General features: G+C 33.9%; 3 protein-coding genes across 5 annotated transcripts; all 3 read left to right on the forward strand.

Annotated features, from left to right (window-relative positions):
- The first annotated feature begins 2557 nt into the window (after positions 1-2557).
- On the forward strand, positions 2558-5099 carry LOC110809036 (tubulin alpha chain). The gene is made up of 4 exons (XM_022034739.2): positions 2558-2769; positions 3519-3753; positions 3836-4206; positions 4293-5099. Exons 1-4 carry the CDS (start codon positions 2677-2679, stop codon positions 4944-4946), a joined length of 1353 nt encoding a protein of 450 aa, XP_021890431.1. The 5' UTR covers positions 2558-2676; the 3' UTR covers positions 4947-5099.
- Positions 5100-5241: 142 nt separating this feature from the next.
- On the forward strand, positions 5242-9033 carry LOC110809058 (uncharacterized). 3 transcript variants are annotated; one of them, XM_088217217.1, is made up of 5 exons: positions 5242-5920; positions 6063-6294; positions 6740-7220; positions 7560-7765; positions 7876-9033. In XM_088217217.1, the coding sequence occupies exons 2-5, from the start codon at positions 6220-6222 to the stop codon at positions 8830-8832; spliced, it is 1719 nt and encodes a 572-aa protein (XP_088073343.1). In that variant the 5' UTR covers positions 5242-5920; positions 6063-6219; the 3' UTR covers positions 8833-9033. The 3 variants fall into 3 exon arrangements, with proteins under 3 accessions (XP_088073343.1, XP_088073342.1, XP_088073344.1); XM_088217216.1 differs by having other exon boundaries at positions 5242-6294; XM_088217218.1 differs by lacking the exons at positions 5242-5920; positions 6063-6294 and having other exon boundaries at positions 6968-7220; positions 7869-9033.
- A 4242-nt stretch (positions 9034-13275) lies between these two features.
- LOC110809077 (uncharacterized) lies at positions 13276-14890 on the forward strand. Its single transcript, XM_022034786.2, has one exon. It carries the CDS (start codon positions 13356-13358, stop codon positions 14529-14531), a length of 1176 nt encoding a protein of 391 aa, XP_021890478.1. The 5' UTR covers positions 13276-13355; the 3' UTR covers positions 14532-14890.
- The last annotated feature ends 9991 nt before the right edge of the window (positions 14891-24881 follow it).

Consider the following 24881-nt stretch of genomic DNA (forward strand, 5'->3'; position numbering starts at 1 on the left):
GATTCTTCACTCATGTATGTATGTGGGATTCTTTCTTTTTCTTTTCCGGTTTTATCTTTTAATGTCATTATAGGCAAACGTGTATGATTATTACAATCAAAGTATGTTCTTCCCAATTATTTTTAACAGGCTGAGTAATTACTTTTCCATGTTAATTCAGTACTTGATTTTTTTCCTTCTTGTTAAATATATCCACAGTGGCCATGTGTATTGCTTTGAATCCGTAGTCGTTAATTTTCTTTCAAATGAGAGCAGAATTGTTGTATTATCTGGTCTAAATCTTCTTTTCAATAAACTATCCTAATGCATATCTGTTTTATGAAGTACTAAAATATTGTTGAGTTCGAGCTCATATCATACTTGATTCAAATATATAGTTGAATATCAATACTCGTCGCGATCTTCTTCATTCTAACTTGGTATGACAGGCTTGTATATACGTATATAATTATGTGTATGTGTATGTGTGTGTGTGTGTGTAAACATACATGTATATGAGAAGATGACATGTTTAACTTCAATAGATGATTGTTTAAATTTTTGGTTCTTCAATCAAATGTTCTTTATTTATATTTTAGTTTTCATATCTCTTCGTGCCTTGTACTAAAATTTAAACAATAAAAATTAAGCGAAAATTGATATTTGAATTTAAAAATCTTGCTTTAATGCTATGTCCAGGTAAAACAATAAATTTTCTGCTGTGCATGGAAATTTTCAGTCTTGCAGGCGGATTTTCAGTGCTTTGTTTGACATATATATATATATATATATATATATATATATTGCGTGTTGATCATGGCATGTAACGTCGTATTTCACAAGTAATGTTCCCACAATGTCTAAACAGCCGAAAATTAGTAGAAGGCACCATAAAAGCAAAGCAAAGGGCTGCCCTCGGTAAGACCTAGCTTGCCAATATATGTGTGTATATATTTATAATATTTTATTATTGGTGTATGAAAACTTTATATTTAAATTGTTTAAAGTTGAAATATATATATTTTTTTAACTCACTAACTTCAAATGACATATCTTTTTTAAGGGATAAAATTATTATCAAATAAATTTTTAATCAAATCTTGTATACACTTGTATTATGATCTATTGTCTAAATTTAGCATTAGTTTTATACTATTGAATAAATAAAGCCTAGTTTATATTTACTTTGTTTGTAAATAATGTAATTTTTTTCGATTCATAATAAATAAATAAACTTTGAATTTTTTAAATAAATATAAAGTGCTATAATTTAATTATAATGTAAAATTATTAGAGATCAAACTATAATAAATACTAAATTTTGATAACTAATTTAATAATTCATCTTAAAAATAATCAGTAAATAAGATTATCATAAACATTCGGTTCTATTTCATTTTTCTTTAAAAAATAACACTTTTTTTTTTTTTACATGAAAACGAACTTTATTAATATAATGGTAAATATTACAATATGTGGGGAGTCACCATATTTTTCTTAAACAGAAAAGTTTGAATATGAACGAGCTTCCCTCGCTGAGCAGTGTGCTACCATATTTCCCTCTCTTTTTCTATGTCGGGCTGAGTAGCAAACAACGATTTGCTAACTCACTTTCTCTCATATAAAATTAGATCTTACATAAAATTTATGCTGAGACTCAATTTTTAGTGTTACGTGAGTTGTGAGATATTTGTCGTATTATAATTATTCCAACTCAATAAACCTAATCATTATAAAATATTTATTTTATCTGAATATGTTATTATTCGTTGAAAATAACCCAAATTTAATCACTAAAATTTTTAATTAATTAAATTATTTATTTTATTTAATCAAATATTATAAATCAACTATCGACAACTCAGTAAAATTTAAATTCACGATGTTTAAATAAAATACGAGAATATTGATAGGACGACCACGGTGTCGTGGTGACATGAGGTGTGTGTATAGCTGCTTCTTTTATACGGGCTCAGTTTTATTTCGCCGCCTAATGTAAAATCCAAACCCAAATCCCATAGGCCCATGAAAGTTGGCCTTTCAATGTGTTTTTTTTTCTTTTCATAATTTTGCGTAACTTAAGTTTCAAGGCAACTTCAGTATTTCTCCTTGAAAATGCTAAAATATGACAGATATAAACGATGCAATAAATTGACATAACACCAACAAATGCTCTATAGTAATTAAATTCGAATAGGTGAATATGTAATCTTTTAAAAAAATTGACTTAATTAAACCTAGATTATACAAGCCGAAGTTCCTGATGAGAGTGAGAAAAAGCCTGTAAAGTAAGAGCCTTTGAAAGCGAAACAAGCCGAAAAGGGAACTAAAAGCAAAAGCCGGGGGGAAAATAGAAAAAAAAAAAAATTATTGTTCTAGATCTGAACAATACGACGTCGCTTGAAACCCAGTTTAAATTTAAAAAAAAAGATCCCGCTGAAAAGGGGATAACGGCAGTTAATTTGGGAGGGTTAAGGCTGGCCAATCAATGTTCACCACTGGCAGCTTTCTAACCACAGTTAGCTAACCGCGGTTTTCATCCTCGTCTCCCTACTATATCCTCTATAAATATCAGCACAGATATCGCAGGAGCGTATTCCATCCGGAGGCATCAAAGGGCGTCTTAATAAACGCCGACCTCGTAATTTCCGATCTCTTTTTCCATTTTCTTTCCTAGATTTTTTTCTTCAAGCCAGAATGAGAGAGTGCATCTCGATCCACATCGGGCAAGCCGGTATTCAGGTTGGAAATGCCTGCTGGGAACTTTACTGCCTCGAGCATGGAATCCAGGTATTTTTTCGTTCTTCTTTGTAGATCTGTTCGTTTGTGATTTTTTTTCGTTCTTGATTGTAATTTTTCGGATCTAGTTTCGCATTTTGTTGTTTTTTTCTTGCAATGTTTAGGTTATAATAGGATTTAAAACTTGTTTCCGTGTAGTATCGAATTGCAGTCTGTGTAATCTAGGGTGTTATATTTGTTCTTTAACGTGTACCGACTGAAACATGTTAATATTATAGTAGTTTCTGTTTGTTTTACTAGATCCGGTCCTTTTATGTTACTATGATGAATAGTGTTTATTTTATTCATGGTAATTCTTTAGATCTGTGCTTTTAACGAGTTACGGGATACGCATATGATGAAAATATCTGAAGTTTAATGTTATATGCTTTGATTTGCGCAGTTTCTGTTTAAATTTGTCCAGATCTAGCATTTCTACGTGCTTCATTATGATGGATTTGCTGGGTATTATGTTTAGCCTATCATTTTCACGAATCATGTTCTTTTTTCTGTATTTGTTTTTTATTTTCGCGATGACTCGATGATTAGCACCTTTCTGTGTTTTTCTTTTCAAAAATATTCGCCTGTCTTAGGTTGCTTGTAGCCTGAATGTTGGTTTGTAATGTGTTAACCTTAATGGTTTACTAAGGAACATCTGATGTACTTAGAATGCGATCTCTTATTTCAGTTCCTCCTAGTAATTTTTTATAACGCCTTCTGCTTTTGTAAAGTTTCTCAAATTTTGTCTCTGCATTTTACAGCCTGATGGCCAGATGCCTAGTGATAAGACCGTTGGCGGAGGTGATGATGCATTCAACACATTCTTCAGTGAAACTGGGGCTGGAAAGCATGTTCCCCGTGCTGTTTTCGTAGATCTGGAGCCCACGGTCATTGATGAAGTTAGGACTGGAACATACCGCCAGCTCTTCCACCCCGAGCAGCTCATCAGCGGCAAGGAGGATGCCGCCAACAACTTTGCTCGTGGCCATTACACCAGTAATAATCTGATTCTCTACTTGCCTTTCTAATTATTTGATCCTTGAAACAAACAGCTAATTTTTCTTTCTAATGTATGCAGTTGGAAAGGAGATTGTTGATCTCTGCTTGGACCGCATTCGGAAGCTTGCAGATAACTGCACTGGTCTCCAAGGATTCCTTGTATTCAATGCTGTTGGTGGAGGCACTGGCTCTGGTCTCGGGTCCCTTCTGCTTGAGCGTCTGTCTGTGGACTATGGCAAGAAGTCCAAGCTTGGGTTCACCGTCTATCCATCTCCACAGGTTTCAACCTCTGTTGTTGAGCCCTACAACAGTGTCCTTTCAACTCACTCCCTCCTGGAACACACAGATGTTGCAGTATTGCTTGATAATGAAGCCATTTATGATATCTGTAGGCGCTCTCTTGACATTGAACGCCCTACCTACACGAACCTAAACCGTTTGGTTTCTCAGGTTGACTAATTGATTGCATTAAATATCAATACCTTTTTCTTTCCCTGAGGGTGAGTGATTCTAATCTTGTCTCGTGGACTTCACAGGTGATTTCATCACTCACCGCCTCCCTGAGGTTTGATGGTGCCTTGAATGTTGATGTGACTGAATTCCAGACCAATCTGGTGCCATACCCGAGGATTCACTTCATGCTTTCATCTTATGCGCCAGTCATCTCAGCTGAGAAAGCCTACCACGAGCAGCTCTCAGTTGCAGAGATCACGAACAGTGCATTTGAGCCCTCATCTATGATGGCCAAGTGTGATCCTCGCCATGGCAAGTACATGGCATGCTGTTTGATGTATCGAGGAGATGTGGTGCCCAAGGATGTGAATGCTGCAGTGGCCACAATCAAAACCAAGCGGACCATCCAATTTGTTGACTGGTGCCCAACTGGATTCAAGTGCGGAATCAACTACCAGCCACCTACTGTTGTTCCCGGCGGTGATCTTGCCAAGGTGCAGAGAGCTGTTTGCATGATCTCCAACTCCACCAGTGTTGCAGAGGTGTTCTCTCGCATTGACCACAAGTTTGATCTGATGTATGCGAAGAGAGCTTTTGTGCACTGGTATGTGGGTGAGGGAATGGAGGAAGGAGAATTCTCGGAGGCTCGTGAGGATCTTGCTGCCCTGGAGAAGGATTACGAGGAGGTTGGTGCTGAGGGTCCAGATGGTGAAGATGAAGACCCAGATGAGTACTAGAGGAAAAAGTGTTTTTTCCCGTAACAATTTCAGTTATCTCAGCTGATTTTGCATTATGATGGTGTTTTTGTTTAATGGCTGGGGAATGTATTTGTTGGTTGTCTTGTTTCTGTACTCTGAACTTTCTCTTTGATATGGATGTGGCTTCGTTTATCTGTTTTGGTCTTTTAAATCTTGATCCTCTTGATAAAAACATAATTCTGGAGAAATAAAATTCATCACCCTGTGTGTTAAGAGACAATTTGAACTCCCCAACCGTGCGCCTAGCGGAGTCCTCTACCGTGTTGCTGTAAGTTTTTGTTGTTGCAAGGCATTTTTGAAATTGGACTGGATCATGCTGTTTTTTGAATGATTTGAAAAATCCAATTTGATTTGGACTGGATCATTCCCAAAATAGATGCGTTACAAAAAATATTAATTTATTTTTTAATTAAAAAGATCAAAAATATTAATTTGAATTTGGCCAATAACGCTGTTTCATTAGATAAATGGTGTTGGCAGAAATGTTTTCTGGAAAGCGGAGAAGAAATGGCGGTGTACACGTGCAATTACATTATTAGAGGCATCATTGGAACAAGTGTTTTCTTTTTTTCCTTAAATCCATTCAACAGTTTTCGCAGGAAAGTCTTTGAAGTGGGGGAGGGGGGGGTGTGGTCTTCCACGCACCTAAACGTTCCTTCCCATACTTGCTCTTTAAAAAAAAAATCAAAATTAGAATTTTTTGGGCTTCTTCTTCTCTCTTCATTTTCTGCCAAGATTCTTTTTATCTGTCATTTCGCTTCATTTTCTTAAGAATAAATGCTTCGAAGTTTGTTTTCATTTCTCAGTCTGACGGTGGGAGTGGAATAGAAGGTGTATCTGTAGCTCTGTCATTTTGCCAAAAGGCGACGCAATGCAAAGAAATGGAAACTGACTTTTGGTGCCAACGAGCAGATATACAATTACTATGTGGATTTCTTTTACATATCAAACAGGTGTCATCGTCAAATGAAAACCAGATTTAATGCTCTCTTACTCACTACATCCACTGTTGTCTTCTTCCTTTGAATTGCTATATATATATATATATATATTTGTTAGACACGCGCACACCATATATATTTGGTTTTGCAGCAGACAAGAAGACAAGCATGCAACAAGAACAAGGACTAGAACGAAAAGCTGAAAAGCCTTCCTCCTTCACGTTCCCTTTTCTCTGAAGAAAGCATTCCAGCTCTTTGTAACTTTTGACTCCTCATCATTCAATCATCTGAGTTTGGAGATTTGATTGCCGATGGAGATGAAGAAGAAGGATCACGATAAAATTGCTTCCGCTACCAGTCAAAAACCTGAAACCAGCAATATCTTGGTACAAAATCAAAAACCCACCTGCTTTCTCTTATTTTCTGATATGGGTTTTGTCCTGTTTCTTCTTATTCTGCCTTATTGGAACTTTTTCTTTTTCTTCATTAGTCGGACTTTTCTGACACTCGATTCATTCTATTGTGCTTCTTTTTTACATCCCTCTATTGTTAAATCTAAGAGAAGATGCAATATTTCTTACCGAGGTTCTCGCATTTTGTTTTTTCTCTAGTAATGTTTTGTTTTTCTCTCTATAGAATGGGGTTTGTTTTCTTCTTATTTTTCTTTTTGGTTTAATATGCTATCTGGTTTCATTGCTAAGATTATGCAGTTGTTTATATGAGATTTCTGTTCCATTATTTTGGGCAGCTTTGTTGATTAGATACCATTTCTGTAATTTAATGAGGTTAATATATATATATATATATATATATATATATATTTATATACAGACCAAAGAGCAGCAGAACCAAGCCGCCGTGACACGATCTGTAAAGAACACTAAGGCTAGTAGCCATTCACTTGAAAGTACACCTTCCCTAAATCAACGAATCCCATCAATCCTTCAATGGTCGTATCCAACTCCACATGCTGAAGGACAGTGTGCTTCAAAACCATCTTTGCTACCCACCCAGCAGTCAAATTCACCAATTGTTTCAACCCAGTTGCAGCAGCAATCACTAGATCTTTCATTCAATCCTTTCCTGCTATCTTCACATTTGGCTCAACCCGGTGCCCCTTTCTGGCTGCCTCAACGGCCAGCTTACCCTTTTTCTGGTTTGAATCCATCTGCTACTTTTCAGCCATTCACTCCCATCAGAACCATAAATGCTGGTTGGCAAGCTTTGGATAGAGGAGAAAATTCAGCAAGAAATCAAACCCAATTTCCTAGTTTCTGCTACCATGTTGGTTACACTTTTCCGGGCTTCCCAGGTAAGTTACAAGTCTCAGTCTATCAGTAATGCAGCTTTCTCTTTTGGTGTGTACAATCAATTGGTGTTTGGTATCTTGCTGCAATCTTGTACCTCCCTAGCTTACTTATTGGATGTGTTTTAATTATGCAATGATGGGTCTATGTTTTTACTTGTATAGCATAGAATGAATTTAGAATTAGAATTACATCTTTACTCAAAGCTCTGTTCTATTTGTTTGTAATTTTTTTTAATTTTATGGACTTGAAATCTAAACAAAATTCAACTTAAATCTTCTGAGTGATTGTTCATTGTTGGAAAATGTTTATACTTTTTGGGTCATACATGTTTTGCATTACAGGTTCCTGGGATCCATCATACTGTTGGGCTCAAAATCAACGATTACAACCTTCTTGCACCACCTTGCCAGGCCCTTATGGATACTTTTCTTCACCTCTTCTTTCACCAATTCCCAGTTGCTCTCCACAGGTTCAGTCCTCTCAAAAAGGGATTATTAGGCCAACAACGAAGCTTTCTCAGAAACACCAACATCTATGGGAAGCTCAAGTATGAATTTCTTAACTAATTTTGTTATTTTCCTATGATTTGATAATCCCTATCAATGGTGATAAAAGGGAAAAAACAATGGTTTGTTTATGGTGCTGATGAGGTTGCAGTCAGCTGAGAATGTTCAGCTATGGAATTTCATCAACCAATTGCAGTCAGAAGTAGCTGATTACAAGAACCGCTTGACGAAACTTGAAGAAGAAATTTCATGTCTGAAACCAAGAGTTGAGGAGCTCGCTGCTGATCATCAGGCCACTGCCACTGGTTTATCAGCACAACCATCAAAAAGAAGGAGACCAAAGAGATCTCTTGCTTCTGCTGATGTGCATCCTCCTTTTGAGTCTTATCTCCGAGCTCGTGGTCGAAGGCCTGCATCATCTAAGCTTCAATCAGAGGCTAGAACACTTGCTTTTGAGAAGGTGAGGTTGAACAAGGTAGAGGATAAAGAGAAAAGATATCATCCTGTAGGGACTTTGCCACAACAAAATAATTGGATACGCCAAGATATAGCAAGAAACTTCAATGATAACATGGACAAGAACAGAGCCAATCTGATCATGTCTGCATTCAGCAATCAAATACATCATGGAATTTCCGGAATCCAAACAAGTGGAATTGGGCTTGAAGAGGAAACCAAGGCTGAGATTTCAAAACCTTCTGTCTCAATTCTGTCCCAACAAGTTGGAAATGGCAATAACTCAGCTACTTATATGGGAACAACAAGTAATGGAAGTCATGGAATATGGCCTTCTAGCACCCATTCTGAAGAAGGTCAGAGAAATACATTGTATATTAACTCTCAGGCTTTCTCTGACAGTGGCAGCACTATCAGACAAGGAGAAAGAAAAGCAAATTCGGGTTGGAGTTTTGTGAATGAGGAGGAAGCTTCGGAGGAGCTGGAGGCTATTGCAGTTGGGTCCAGTAAGGAGGAAAATGAAGAGGAAATGGGAGACGATGGCAGCTCATCGGCTGACGAAATGGGTCAGCAGGAAGCTGGGAATGCTTACAACATGGATGGTGCAATGGAAAACAGTCGTAAAGGGTTGCCTCAGTTTAATAACTGGTGACCAAAACAGTGCGGCTAACTTAAAATTGCAGTGTCAGTTTCTGTTTTTTGTTGACATAGGATGGCTCCTGCTCAGTTGGACCAACTTTTGTTGAAAGGCAAACACCAAATTTTGCCCAGTGAGCGAATTTTGTTTTGTTTTGTTTTGTCTTCTTTCTTTTCTTATCAGAGGAAGCAAAGACAAATCAAATTATGTTCGTCATGATCCATGAAGATATCACTAGAGGTCAAAAGACTCTAGTCTCACTATCAAAGAAGATGAGAAATAAATTTTTGTGGGAATTGAATTTTCATCGTCAAAGAATTCAAAGAAGTGACTGAAATCTATATATATGTATATATATATATATATTAATTGGCTATTTAAAAAGAATTCTTCAAAAAACTTAAAGAGATGGGCCATCAAATTGACGGTCAAATTATGAAATTTTAGTCCAAATACATATCTAAAAGTCTCGGTAATACAATTAATCACCCTTTTGAAAAATGTTCTTAATTGTGGGTCCTCATGTCACAAAATCAAGAAAAAAAAAAACAAAACTTTAATATATTAAATAAAACTCTTTAATATTTATATATAATTGTAAATATTATTTTTAAATCATAATTTATTATTTACATAATTTTATACACGTCCTTTTTACCTTATTATTTTATATTATCACGATTGTATAATTGATATTCGATACACAATTAATTATTAAAAACAAATAAAATTAATAGATATAATTACCCAATAAAAATTATTATTTTAAAAAATAATAACTTACTCGTTAAAATAATTTATGTACTTATAACTTTGATCTCCATTGTTGATACTCCTTTTTTTTTTTTTTTTTTTTTTACAGATAATAATCTTTTACTCATTTAATTTATGGAAAATTATTTTAAAAATTGAAAAATAATTTATATATTTTTAAATAAATAATAATAATTTATCTATTAAAAAAAAAGGGGATGAACCCATGTTTTCTGTGATGTGTTTAACATCATTTTCATTATCATTGAAATTATTAGAAAGTGTGTCACCTTATGATCAGACCATTTATTATTATTTTATAATATGATTAAATATTTTATAATAAAAAATTATTAAACATAAACCTTGATCTTCATCGCTTATGAGGATCTTATACACACCCATATTATATGTATATTATATAAGTATATAGTTGATTGGATAATTATCCATGTCGTTGTTCTGATTTTCTTCTATGTTGAAAATAATTTCAAATGTTTAATTTGGTTTCACTCCTGCACTTAATTATTATCAGAAATTACCATGTCTTTAATTCGGGTTGGTTTATTATTAACTAATATTATGTATTTTTTATAACATTCGAACCCGAAAATTTAGTCCGAGATAATTTTATATTAATAAAATAATATATTAAAGTAATTTAATTTTTTTATTTTATTTCATTTCATTTTTATGAAATTTTTTTATAAAAAATGAATTTATGGACGAAATTAAAAATAATTTTGAGAAAATATGTGAAACTATGAATAATGAGGGGTATTTTTGAAAGAAAAATTTAAACCAGAGGGTGAAATCGCAAAAATGAGAAATACAACCACATGTGACGGCCACGTCGGCAGCACCAGTGAGTAAGAACTCACCGTGTAGCAAACACGCTGACATCGGTTCCACGTGGGAAGCCACACGGGCGATCTGCGCACCGGCGAATCCAATGGCTTAGATCGCATTACACGTGTACGGATGCTTTAGATGCGTTTTCTCTTCAGACGCGCTCGGATATATGAGATTGATCGTGATGGATAGCCCAAATTCACACACGTGATCGGTCTAAATAGGCAACAATTGGACGATTCTCCTTGCTCCATGTCTTCGTCCAAGATAAGAGGAAAGAGATGTATTTAAACCTCTCTTTAGTTGGCTACAAAATCCTACCCGACAACCCTAACCGGAGAAAAAGAAGGAGGGCAGTTGGAGGGAAGACCATCTGCCGGAGAGACAACGTCACCGCCGCATCGGAGCCACTGCTGATGCTGAAAGAGGTAAAAAAAATTTCCTTCCACTTGGAATTGAATTCCAAGCCTCTCCACACCCATACCAGAGCAAAAAGGCAGCGGGTGAGCTAAAAAATACGAGCGGAGCTCGGCAGAGCCGCCACGAGTGCAGTCCAAAAACCTCTCCAGTGACCCTCTTTTCGTTTCTCGTTCCCCTCGATTTTTCGACCATTTTGTTTCTCATTCTTTTCTAGTGCAGGTTAGCCGAAGGAAAACTCTAACTACGAAGGAGGAACAGCGGAGCCACCACACCCGGAGACCCTTCCACCAGTAGGGTTTTGATTTTTTCATTTTTCGGTCAATAGAGGCCCCCTAACTTAGTTGTTCGCATATTTTCATGCAAAACTGGCCGAAACTGGCTTAAGCCAGCCAAAAATGGTCGAACATAGAAGAACTGCCGCTGTGGGCGGTGAAGCCGGTGCTAAAGCACGGCAGTGCTACCGTGCCGGAATCCTAAATTGGCCAAAAAAGTTTTAAAACACATATTTTGAATTTTTAGGGTATTTTTGGATACATGACGCGTATTTTTAATTTTTGAAGAAAAAATTTAAGAAATTCGAGGACTGCCACGAAATGCAGTAAAAAGTACAGTATTTCGAACACCGATGCAGGATAAGAATCTCTTACTATTTTTTTCATAATGGTAAATTAAAGTTTAATAATCAATATCATTGTGTTTTGTGAAAAATATAAATACTCTAAAAATTATTACAGAGCACCAGTGGAGTTGGAACCAGTCAGTATATAGTTTATCTGTGTTGTCCATTTGTTTTTATATTGTCTTAATTGTTTACTGTTGTATCAGGTGCTTTAATTTATTGATTCTAATTGCCTTTTCAATTATTAATTTACGTAACCGTTATATCCCTGTTTATTAATTGATCTATGATAAATGTCTTAATCATGTTTTCTTGATTTACATGTTGTCTATTTGCATGATTTACTGTTGATTGATAAAAAAATGAAATATTGGTAAGTGATTGGTGATTGGTTGACGATATAGATCTATGTATCAAAGGCTTACTAGGTATCCTAGAAAATGATGGACGGACTCGGTACATAGGAAAAATCCTATTGTGGATATTAGCTCAGTTGAACGGAACTGAGAAGTCTCATACCGGAAGGAGTTGGGAGGTATAGTTCACTCTCATACCGGACGAAGTATTGAGGCAGTGACATGTTTGGCGCCCATTATTAAACGAGATATGGGGACGACAGATTGATTAATAAATTAAATATAGGATTCACGTGTAGGAAAATATCTCTATGGACTCCAGGGGTACCGGTAAACAGGTAAGTTTGTTGTTATTACATATTTGAATATGAAATCACAATGTTGTTAAAATTATTGTCTTCATAGGTCGATTTGAAAACTCATAAGGGTAAATATGACATAATATTTTTTGAGTTAAATAAATTTATAAAGAAGTAATGACTCTCTTTGTTGTTTTATGATTTTTTACCAACTTTTGATTTTTCGTATCGGTGTTAAGTGTAATATTTTTACTAAATTAGTGTAGCTCATTCCTCTATTTAATCATTTCATATTAAAAAGAACAAGATCCGATCCTGAACAGTAGAAGTGTTGTGAATAAATGTTACCTCCCAGACCCCATCATATTTGCCCAAAAGAGATTAACCCTATTAGACATTTATTTCGTTTTGTTTTAGTTATTTATTCCGTTATTTTGAATTTATATAAAGAGATATTTTTGTAACTTTATTGAGAATATTGATTTATTGTATAAGAAATGTAAATCTTAAATTCTAAATTGCTTTTACTTATAGTTGATATAATTCAATATTTCCATTTCTTTCAATCTTGGGCCTTTATATTTTTAATTATGACTATACAAATTTAATTTTTTGATATTATTAAATTATACATTCAATTAAAATTATGGTTAATATTAAAATGACCATTAAAATATTATTTTTTCCTCAAACAAATATTTACCTTCCATAAATTAAAAAAAAAAAATCTATAGTCAGAAATTTTTCGATTTTAACTAACAAATTTCAGGTTTCTCATATTAATATAAAATATAACATATATGGCTCATTGGATATATGGGATCTACCGGATTAACACATGCCATATTAGAAATAAATGTTTTAAAAAGTTATACAAATTAATTTTGATAATTTAAATAAAAATTGTTAATTAATTACCTGCTATATTAATTTATGTATTTTTATAAAAAAAATTATTTACATTTATATAATCCCAAAAAAATCAGACAATTTCTTTTTCAGGATAAAAATAAATAAATTAAACAAGTACGCACATTGTCAACGAGGCTAACACGTGCCGTGAAACTTTTCTAGCTACACTCCTACACGTGCCTCATTCCTCTCTCCCTTAAGTAAACCCATTCTGCCACCCATGAAAGACGTTAACTCATCCTCACTCTTCATTCAACTACAGACTCTTCGTCTTCATCCTTGATTCCCTTTTGTATCTCAACCCAATTGGCAAGAACGTTCATTTCAATGGCTCCACCGCCAAGCACAGATACACCGAATTTTCACATGCCTTCAGGGAGACCGCCGAGGCCCAAACCATTTGTATGCTTTTCTTTCGCAGCGTACGCGAAAACCCTCGTCGACCGACTCGTGTCCTTCAATATCCCTGTTTTACCAGGCCTTACGGACGAAGAGATCGCCGCCATTGAAGCTTCTTTCGAGTTCGCTTTCCCTCCCGATCTCCGCTCAATTCTCCAGGTGGGCCTCCCCGTGGGGCCCCACTTCCCCAATTGGCGGTCGTCTTCTCCGCAGCAGATTCGCATCCTCCTCAGTCTTCCCGTCCTCAATATTTCCAAGAACATATCCCGCCACAGCTTCTGGTCTGATTCTTGGGGGCCGAAACCCCGAAACGACGATGGTGGTCTGTCGTTTGTTGAACCACTACTGCGAAACGCACCGGTTCTTGTCCCCATTTACAGGAACTGTTACATCCCTTCGACAACGCCGAATTTAGCGGGGAACCCAGTGTTTTACGTCGACGGGGAGAGCGTTCGGGTCTTGAGCTTTGACGTCGCCGGGTTCTTTCAGCAGTTCGAGCTGTTCTTGGAGGCGGGCGGTGGTCTCGAGAGCTACGAGTTGATCACTTTGATCGGGAGTGAATTCAAGAAGCCGGCTTGTGCGCCGGCTTGGGCGGCGAAAGCGGCGCGCCGAATCGATTTCTGGTCCGACACGGCGGAGAGGGGGAGGCGAATTGTGGAGCGTGGGGACACGCGAGGATGGTGGTGCAGCGAGGAGGGATACCGTTTGGGGTTGAGCGCGTGTTTGGAGGAAGTGTTTTGGAGGCTGAGAGACGGAGGTTGGACTGAAGAGGAGGTGAGAGAGATGATGACGGTAATGGACGGCTGTGATCGGGAGGGTAGAGATAGTGCGGTATGCCAGCTCGTAGGTGATAATCTTATTACGGAGGAGGACTTGACGTGGCACGTAAGAGTTCTGTCTCTGGTGTTATTACGTGCGGGGTGGACCAAAGAAGATGTGGTGTACTCTCTTGATCTTGATGATGAAATCGACGGTGATGAGAGCGCTGGTTTAGAGTTCCATCACCAAAACTTAAGCAGCAGATGTTCAACCCGGGAGGATGATCATCACCATGAAAAAAGCAGCATCAAGCCGTTGATGCACCTGCTTTCTCTTGAGACATGAATCGCACCGTTGGATCTAATAAGAGTTTCTTACCGTATTTTCCGCGAGTACAGATTGACATTCAATTAATTATTTGTAAATGCAAATTTTTTTCCGGGGGGCTTAATAAGGATAGATATGGGTATAATCATCTAGAGCTAAATTCTAATATGAGGCAAGATCATGGCCGTGTATCTAGATTCTTGGCTTTATACAGCTAGTGATCATATGATAATCTGGTCTAACAATTTAGTATACCAAATTGACGGTCCTGATTAATGCTCATTTACATGTCATATCGCTACGCGCTTTGGGGACTTTCCAAGCACCAGCCAAGAACAAAATTTCACATGGAAATTGAATGGATTTGGTTGTCATGATGTTGCATTGCAACAGCTTCTTTGTGTGATTTTTCCTACTATGCCAATTTCATACGGGTATTTTGAAATTATTATTTTTTAATATACCAAAAAATAGTGTATATTTATACCGTATTTTAAGCTAATGTACTTTTTTTCCTAGCCTCATAAAATTGGTCTTACTTGAGACTTCTTCTAATGCGAGAAAAAAGTATTTTTTTTTTAAAAGAAAATAATTGATGTAAAGATTAAAAAATTATGACCAAATTCTATAATTTCAAAATAAATATTTCTATAATTTCTTTTCAACATGTTGTTGAAGAAAATTTTAATTATTAGTTTTTGGTTTGAAGTAAAAAAATTAAGTTAAGGATGATGTAGCGAAGGGAGTGTGAATAAGTCAAAGGCTGGGCGGGCATAGGCATTTTGACATGGACGTGGGCCATTATGGGAAGCCGGTCAAGAGGGTTTGGTATGAATGTAATGTGGGTGAGATTAAATGCGGTCAAATCCACCCCGTGAAACGGTGCTCGTTTGCTCACAAAGCCATGTCCATGTCAATCAACATTTTAGTTTCTTTGAAATTTTCTGCACATATAAGACAATGTTTTAACCGGATCTTCTATTGTTTTTTTTTTTTTAAAAAAAAAAGAATTATTTTGGGTATAATTATAAATATTTAATTTATTGGAAATTTTATGGCTTTGTTACCAATAAAAATTAATTTAAGTGATTAAAATATGAAAAATTATATACTTGATCATTATGATTATAAAATAACGATGACATAATTATTGATTTGCATGGTATTGAAAGTTAATGATTAATCAATAATAGTTTGGTTTAGATTAATGTTTGCTCATTTGCATTATGCAAAAATTACAATTCTTGAGAATCAAAAAGCTTTAAGAATATGAATGAAAATTTGATCTTAGTGATACCATAAATAATTTTAAAAAGTACGAGTTCTGTAACAATCCGGAAAACTCTAAATGTGATAAATTATAAATTTAGTGCAGAAGTGAAATACTAAATTAGACTTTACATTCATTACATAATAACTGAAAGTACCAAATGGGAGTTACTGTAATAACTCTTCTAAAAAAATAACTAATAACTAAATAAATAAATTAAGAGTAAACAAACTGAATGTCTTATTCGTAATCCTCTTGTGGATCGGACTCTGAATCCTAATCTTCTTGATCTGAAATGGTTAATGAAAGAGTGAGTTACACTAGCCCAGTAAGAATATCACGCTACTCACCGACACAGAAATGAAGGTTGGTGAAAATCATAAAAATAATTAATGAAGCTCTTAATTTAAATAAATTCATTTGTCATAAATTAAATCATTTACCACATATTTACCGTAACGAGATTACTAAAAATAACCTATAGAGTCAATAACATAACACGTATCATAATTTTATATTACGATCAGTCGGAACAACAACCTTCCATTTTATCAGTCTACTGGCATTTATGGGGGTTCATAGAGATGTCCCCACTACGCGTGAATCTTTTTTTTTTTTTTTAACATTTTCAATTAACGGGCTATCCCCATACTCCGTCTGGTATGAGCGTCAAATTACTAAACCTTGATACCCCGTTCGGTATGAGGCAACGTTCATGGTAGGATTCCCTATATACCCAGTCTGTGCATTATCTCATAAGATATCCAGTAAGACTGTCGTTTCATATATCCACTTAATCAAATAATTTCTCGTTTACCTTTAATTTCTAGTTTTTCAATTTAACCGTAATTACATAAAAACAAGCAAAACATGCATCAAATGAATACAATTGCATTATCCTACCAATTTCAGTGTATTATCATGCATTCGAAAATTATAAAATCAGACAATCGGTTAAACATAGTAAACAATAATAAATAACCGATTCCGGCTCTATTAGTAATCTGTAATTAATTATGAATATTTTCTAAATTTCACAAAATACTATATTATTTAAAATTAAACTTAAATTCCATAACAGAGAATAAGGTAATGGATTCTTACTTAAAATGATGTCTGAAATGCTAAACTTTTGATTGCGCCTACTGGTGGTCTCTGGATTCCCTAAATTTTCATTCAGGGATTAAAACGCATTTCAAATACTTCAAAATATCTAAAAAAATTCAAAATCAGTGTTAGGAACCCTTTTTGGCCAATTTTAGAATTCCGGCACGCCGGCTCTGTCGTGCTTCGGCGACGACACTGTCACCCACTATGGTGGTTTGCCTTGGGTCGGCTGTTTTCGATTAGTTTTGTATTAATCTCTGTGAGAAAATACATTAAGGAGTTTCGGTTAGCCGAAAAAAGTCAAAAAATCGAAACTTACCGGCGGTAGGATTCTCCGGTGCGGCGACTCCGCTGGCTCACCTTCGTGGTTGAGCGTTTTGCTTCGGTCAACCTGTAGAGAAGAAAACGGTGATTACAATGGTGGAAGAATTACGCAGAATGATAATCGGGAAGGGCCTCATCAGATGCTTTTTGCATTTTACCGCGGCAGCGGCGCTGGGCTTTACCTGCGGTTTTCGGCTAATCCACCGATCTTTTTGCTTCGATTTGGCCATATGGATGTTTAAAATCGAATTTCGAGCAAATGAGAAATTTTTTACCTCTTTTGGCAGTCGGAAGTGACTCCGGTACGGCGGCAGCAGTGGTTGACTTCTTTCTCGGTGACTGGGTCTTCTTCTCCGGCGGGGGGTCTGGCAGGTAGGGTTAGGGTTTGGTGTGAAAAATGTTATTTATATATGTTCCCTTTTAATTTGGACCGTCCAATCGCGATTAAATAGGGAGTGAATCTGGACTGTTCATCGCAATTTGATCTAAGCCGTCCGATTGCGTTTAAATAGGAAGTATATCTGAACTGTTCATCACATTTAAATTTGATCGTTCGATCGTGTCTGGGGAGGGAACATATTCGGACTGTCTGTGCACGCGAAAACGTGTCTGGGCCATTCGATCCGGGCACGCAGATCGCCAGCGTGGCCTCCCGCGTGGCATTGTGTCAGCATCCCTTGCCACACGGCGCGCTCTGGTTCATCGGGGCTACTGACTGGGCGTTTTACGTGGTACAATTTTTTTAAATTATGTTTTGACCCCCAGTTTCTAAATTTTCTTTCAAAAATATCATCAGAACTTAAATTTTCATCCATTTTTCTTAAAATTATTTTCAATTTTATCTTCTATTTAAATTTTTTTTAATTTTTTTCATTAAATAATAATTAAAAAAATTAAAAAAACTATTATATTTGACTGTTAATTTAATTGTAAAGTGAAAAGACGATGATAGTGTCAAAAAAATTTTAGTAGCATTAATAATAAGTATTATATATTTGATAAATGTAACATAAAGTTTAGTTCGTAAAAAATATAATTACTCGTACTACTATCTTATTTATTTATATTAAATTTGTCATAATTAATGCACACAGAAAATTTTTATGTATAAATATTTGAATGACAAATCAAATTTAGTTTCGTGAAATATGTGTAAGATAAGTTCATCAAATAAGCGAATAAGAATTAGTTTAAGTTTGAAACCCCATTTTACATGCATTCTTATACATTACTATATATTCACATGATAAATAAGAAACTATAATAAAATACTATAATAAATTTATTTTATTATATTTTTGAAATTATAGTATATGAAAATATAATATACTCTAGTTGACATAATATTTTTCAATAATAAAACAAAACTTCAAATTAGGAATAAAGAAATACAACAAAAATTTATTATCAAAATTTATAGTTATGTAAATACATGAATTAATGGTACTTTTATCATCTTATATAATAGATAATAAAAAAAAGAGTATAAATAGATATGTATACGCATATATATATATATATATGTATATGTGTGTGTGAGTGTACACACATTGTTTCATTATTGAGATTTACAAACTCATCCATCTCAATTTCACCGTCTTGTGCCGACTTTTGACACGATTATAAGATGGATAACAATGTTAATGCATGTGATTTTGGCTTATTCTCCCTCTTCCTAATTTTGTTTTGATTCTTACATTTTGAAATTTTGGAAGCAAACAGAGGGTCGGCTTTATTTTTTGCCACAAAATTTAATATGCTCACATGAATTTTAAAATATTTTTATCTTCTTTTGATGTGGGTACATCAATTCTAATTAGTTATCGTTTTAAACCAACAAAGTATATAAAAGGATAAATTATAAAAACTATATAATATATTTGTTAGGAAAAAAAAAACTATATGATATGAGTAAGTTATAAAATAATATAATATAAGGCCTTTTTGTTGTGGAGGGGTAAGAAAATTGAAAATATGAAAGTGGATTTCTTCTCTTTCCCCCGAGGCCTAAGGCCGGACGCATGTCCTCCGTTGAAACTAAAAGCATGATAGAGAGACTTTCAGCCAGTGTCAACCAGAAAACTTAGTGGCCCAACTTTGTCCTGTTTAGGCCTTTAACCAACGGAAGTGAACCAGTTTCAATTTTGCCCAACGAGTTATGATATGGTATCTCATAGTATTCGCCATGTAGAATTTTATAGTCAAGACTAGTTTGGCAGATGGTACTTTTGTTCTTTCTCTTTGATTTTTTTACCATTCAATCTTTCTTTCTTTCTTTTTTTTTTTTTTTAATTTAATGGGTGGTTTAGTATCAACAAAAAGTGTTCTAAAAAAAATTGTGATAGAAGAAGAAATGGATGGAAGCCATGCGATGCAATCTAAGTGAAATACAAAACCCTAATGGAAGTTTCTGCATATGGTATCAGGAGAACAACACTATTTGTCTGATTTTAGTAACCATAGAATAACTAGGTCTGCAATTAATTAATTCACAAGCTTTTTGTTCCTTCATTTTCTACAATGACGAGTCGATTTCAGGAATTTAGTTGCATACCTAGCAATTGTTTTTCAATGTAGTTTTGCTGCATTACCAAGGCATTTTCTTGCAATATACATATATATATATATATTGACCTTGTTATATGACAAAAACATACTACACCATGTTTCCCAAGAAATAGGTGTTCGTTCATTTGTGATTGATCGCTTACCTATTGTGTGATCTCAATGTAAGTTGCATTTCTCATTTGCTCGATGTAGATTTATGATTGCTATATCAAACTTGAGAAAATTTTAACCATTCTTTAATTGCAGTTTAATTTAAAGATCTCGAATATAAATTAATGTGGTTATTAAAGTTTAAGACCGGATGAGTTTCTTATTCAGAATATATTTATAACTTGATTGGAATCTAAGTTTTTAAATGACCGTGCTTCTAAAATTAAATTCCGAAAAGAAAGAAAACAAAATCTCTAAAGAAGTGTTTTGATAACAGAATCATTATAACGATAAATTTTTTAAAAAATAAGTTCCCTTATAATGAGAAAGAATATAAAGATAATTGAGTACAAAAACACCCTTAAACCTACAGACATTCACTCGTATGATATTGAAAAAGAAAATATCAAAAGATAAAACGATTCCGTTAAAAAATATGTCATAATCACTTCAATCTATAGACTAAAATGTCAATAGAATACATAGATGATTATTTCGAATTCTCACAAATGAAAATTTAAAAGATCAAATTTCTTAAGAGCAGAGGAGATTCCCACACGAGAGAGAAATTTCTCTAAGTGATAGAAATAGACATTTCTCTAGTAAGAGAAAAACCTCTCATAATAGAACATTTCTCCAAGTAAAGAGATAAGTGATTCAAATTCCTTGACGTACAATTTGGAGGACTAAATTATTTTAAGGGGAGAAGATTTGTAATACCTAACTGGTGAACCAGCTGAGTACAAAAGAAAAAAAAATATTAACTCATTATATAAAAGAAAAATGTAGAGAGAAGGAGAACAAACCAAGCGTCAAATATATATATGTAATGAAAAAGCAGAGAATAAAAAGAAAAAATAGAGGAAAGAGTGAGGAGAGAGTGACACGACAGTAAGAGGAGAGAAATGGTTAAGCGGCGTCGACGACCGAGAGAGAGGGGTCACGTAGTGTTGCACGACACCACAACCAAAAGAGAAAGAAAGATGAGAGCAATCACCATCAGTTAGAGAGAGAAAAAGAGGAAAAAGAGAGAAGAGATGCAGTGGGTAGAGAGAGAAGAAAGAAGAAAAAAGAAGAAAGGAAGAAGAAAGACGAAAAAAAAAAGAGAAAAAAGAAGAAAGAATAAGAAAAAAAAAGAAAGGAAAAAGAAAAAAAAAGAAACAAAAGAGAGAAGAAGAGGAGTTGCGGGAAAGGAGGATGAAGAAGGAAAAAAAATGAAAGGAAACAAAAAAGAAAGAAAAAGAAAGGAAAAGAAAGAAAAAAGAAAAAGAAAAAGAATAAAAAATAAAATAATAAAAAAGAAATAAAATGAATGAAGAAAAAAATAGAAGTGTGGCTGCCAAGATGAAGTTGGTGCGCCACATGCGACAACGTACACTGATTCGATTATCAGCACCTAACATTTTTGGTAACACATGTGTATAATGGTGCATGGTGACGTTGACGACCGAGACTGCGTTTTCTAAGGTAAAATTCGTTCATCATTTTACGTAATATAATTTTAAAATTATTCATAATTTAATCTATGTGTTTTCTATTATAAACTAGGAAAACTAGCCAAACAATATTTGGATTTCCGAGATGATCGTTGATTGAGATAGAAATGAGTCCCAAAGCTTTATTGATTAAGAATTATGTGTATTCTGTACGAAAACATAAATTATATATTTATGTAAATGTGTATATATATATATATATATAATGCATTGTGTGCAAATGTTTAAATGTATGTATAGTATAATATATATATAATTAGTATATCTAATTTATATTTGTTTATATTTATGTAGTGTATATATACATATATTGTTACGTATGTGTGTGTGTGTATATATATAAAAATATACGATGAATGTGATATGAATTGATAAGAACAGAATTAATAAAAACAAAATTGATAAGAATAAATACGTGAATAATTACATATGATGTGTTGTGAGTATATATACATGTTTAGGTATGAATGTGTATATGTATTGATAGAGATCGTGTGTGTCTGAATATAAATATATATTATGTGTGAGACATATAGTGATAGTACATGTTTATATTATAATATATGTGTGTACACATGTTATACGTGTGAAATGTATAGCCAGTATATGTACATATGGAATTTGGGTACATTGCATTTGCTGTGTGATCTAGTATAGATGTACGACGCACTGTACTTACTGTGTGATCTGGTACAGTTGCGTGAGAAATCTAAGTATCTTGTGCTTATTGTGTGATATAACACAAGATGATTCAGAAAGTTGTTTGAAACATATGACTTCTATATGTGTGATGATATCGTGTATTGTATGTGTGTTTGTATTTAATTATAGATAGAAATTAAGATTTTATGTATGAAATAAGTGAATTGATAACGAGAGAGATTTGGAAAGAGTATAGAGTGTAAGGATCCTAAATATTTATTCGTTTAGTCTGAATTGAGGAGGAAAGTATGTGTGTGTAGCTGAAGTTCAGCGGGTACAGTGAACCTGTATATGGATAGAGTTTGAAACCTAATCCAGATATGGATAGGTGTTTGTGGGTGGGTCACTTAGCAAATATACCTGCTATGGCAATTGTGAAATTTATGTGTGTGTGTTATCCATGTGACGAGGAGATCCATTTCGCATTTCCTTGATGACGACATAAACAACATCAGACGATGAAACCTTAATTATGATATTCTGAGTGTATTATGATAGTTCAAATGTAAGTGTGATTTGAAATAAGAATAAAAATAAAGTTATAAGAGTGACGATTAGAATATGTTTCATGTGATGATTTGTTTTATTGTATATTTTGATTGTGATATTTGTTTTATATTTTTTTTATGATAAAAATTATTTTATTTTATATATTGCGTGAATATATGTACTTGAGTCTCTGTTATTGAATTTTTTTTTTATTGAATTTGTGAGGCTCACCCAAATTCACCCATATCCAGATCAAAGAAAATCAAAGATCAAAAGAAGATGACGAAGAAAACTTTATTAATTTTTATTTTAATATTGTAAATTAATTTAGATGCTTCAATTATGTGTAAACAATAATTATCCAGTCACAAGATATGTGTATTAAAGTTTAGCTCCGCTGCGTATTTAATATTTATCTGTTTCACTAGTTGGAAATGTTGTGATAACATCCGTACCCACCGATATTGGGGTTCAGGATGTTACATTATAGATTTATAAATGAGATTTATAATAATAATTCGTTATACTTAAAAAGTTGAGGACCAGATATGCATTTGGTAGCTTAAAGGAGAAAGAACATCTGGCAAGTTTTTAGTTAATCTTGTAGGCTTACTTATTAACTCAATTTCTATTTCTTTTCAGATTACTGAAATCTGCTATAATTTAAGTTATACAAACTAAAGATTATTTTCCTTTTCTATATTTCATATCATTTTCATGATGAAAGATAAGATTTTTTTCTATATTTTGATTAGCAATACCTTATTTGGTATGAAATGGAAGTGACTAATCTAAAAGTGAAACGTATATTCATTTACGTTACTAGTCGCGTTCTAAAAGACTATAAATATGTCTTCTTATTTTCAAAAATTTTCAATTCTTAGCAGCAACTAGCTATTATCATATATTTTTTCTTTCAAGGATGGCGAAGATGTTTCCGAAGAAGGTTCAACCAAAAACAATCAAGAGATTAAGTACTCGACGAGTTCCTTCTTCAACCCCTAGGTCCAGCTTACTTGAGAAAGCAAAGCAAATTTATGCTCTATGTGTAGTGCGGATGGTGCTAATTATGACATCTCCCACAAAAGCTTTCCTCCTTTGTTTTCCTGATAGTGACACAATCACAAATGGTCACCAGGATGGTGACAAGAGATCAATATTAGGGCTCAATGAGTGCTCTATTCAGCGCGGTGACAACAAGTTGATGAAGTGGAGCCAGCTCTATTATTGGATGACCACCCCGATTGAGTTGCTCCAGTCAGATGAAATAACAGAGTTAACCTCAATCATGGATAAAGCTCATGAGCGAATAAGGATACTGTGCCAAGCACTCAGGAACATGGCTTATACTCCAGATAGCAATAACTCTGCCAACAATCTATGTATCCCTTCCTTGGCTAATACTCATGGCCCAAGTGTTGGCCCTGATAATTAAAACTAGTAAATTTGGAATTGTGAAATAAGTTTGGTTAGGTCATCTTTTGTTATAGGTCTTCAAATTTAGATGAAATGATCTTAGCCAAACTGGCTACCGTTATAACTGCTTATCATATAATAAATAAAAGAAATAATTGGAGTTTTATATTTTAGATATACTTAAATTGAATGATGATGAATGCTTGATATTTTAGTTTCGTGAATATTTGTATTAATTAATGTACTTGATGTTATCTGAGATTGTGAAATAATTCTTATGACAAATCTATATGCCTAGCCATTATTTATTAAAGACAAAGTATGCGGAATTGCAGGCTTGCTAGTTTCCCAAACAACCTCTTAAAGGAAATGATGAGATCGGTGCCACTAAAATTAGTGTTTTGGCAAATTGGATTTAGATGTCTATTATTTTATTTTTCCAAGTTCTTCCTTTTTTTTTCTTTTATGCTTGATAGCATCTTTTGTGTCATGCTTTTTTTTTTTTTTTTTACTCGTACGAGATAAGATGCTAGATAATTCAGAGTTAATTTATCTTATATAAATTTTTATTATAGTTCAACCAAATTAAAAGTATTAATTGTGAATTATATAATTTGATTTAAGTTGTTCAATCTATTATATTCTAATTAAAACTATATTAAATATTTAGATAACTTGCTTATATTTATTTTTTAAATTACAATTATGATGATATAGATAATTTCCCTACATTGTTTGAAAAATTAATCATATTCAGTTAATTTATACATATTTATATGTTTACTTTAAAAATAAATTTTAGTACTTATAATATTAGTATAAATTTTTTAATTTTAAATATTAATT

The sequence above is a fragment of the Carica papaya genome, chromosome 4, assembly GCF_054855325.1.
Source record: "Carica papaya isolate Zhongbai chromosome 4, ASM5485532v1, whole genome shotgun sequence".
NCBI classification, from domain to species: Eukaryota; Viridiplantae; Streptophyta; class Magnoliopsida; order Brassicales; family Caricaceae; genus Carica; species Carica papaya.

Bases quoted from the DNA above. Each gene is read 5' to 3' on its own strand.
- LOC110809036 (XM_022034739.2), top strand. From the start codon at position 2,677: ATGAGAGAGTGCATCTCGATCCACATCGGGCAAGCCGGTATTCAGGTT. The intron at 2,770-3,518 runs GTATTTTTTCGT...TGCATTTTACAG, and splicing joins GCCTCGAGCATGGAATCCAG to CCTGATGGCCAGATGCCTAG. The intron at 3,754-3,835 runs GTAATAATCTGA...TAATGTATGCAG, and splicing joins TGCTCGTGGCCATTACACCA to TTGGAAAGGAGATTGTTGAT.
- LOC110809058 (XM_088217216.1), top strand. From the start codon at position 6,220: ATGGAGATGAAGAAGAAGGATCACGATAAAATTGCTTCCGCTACCAGT. The intron at 6,295-6,739 runs GTACAAAATCAA...ATTTATATACAG, and splicing joins CTGAAACCAGCAATATCTTG to ACCAAAGAGCAGCAGAACCA. The intron at 7,766-7,875 runs GTATGAATTTCT...ATGAGGTTGCAG, and splicing joins AACATCTATGGGAAGCTCAA to TCAGCTGAGAATGTTCAGCT.
- LOC110809077 (XM_022034786.2), top strand. From the start codon at position 13,356: ATGGCTCCACCGCCAAGCACAGATACACCGAATTTTCACATGCCTTCA.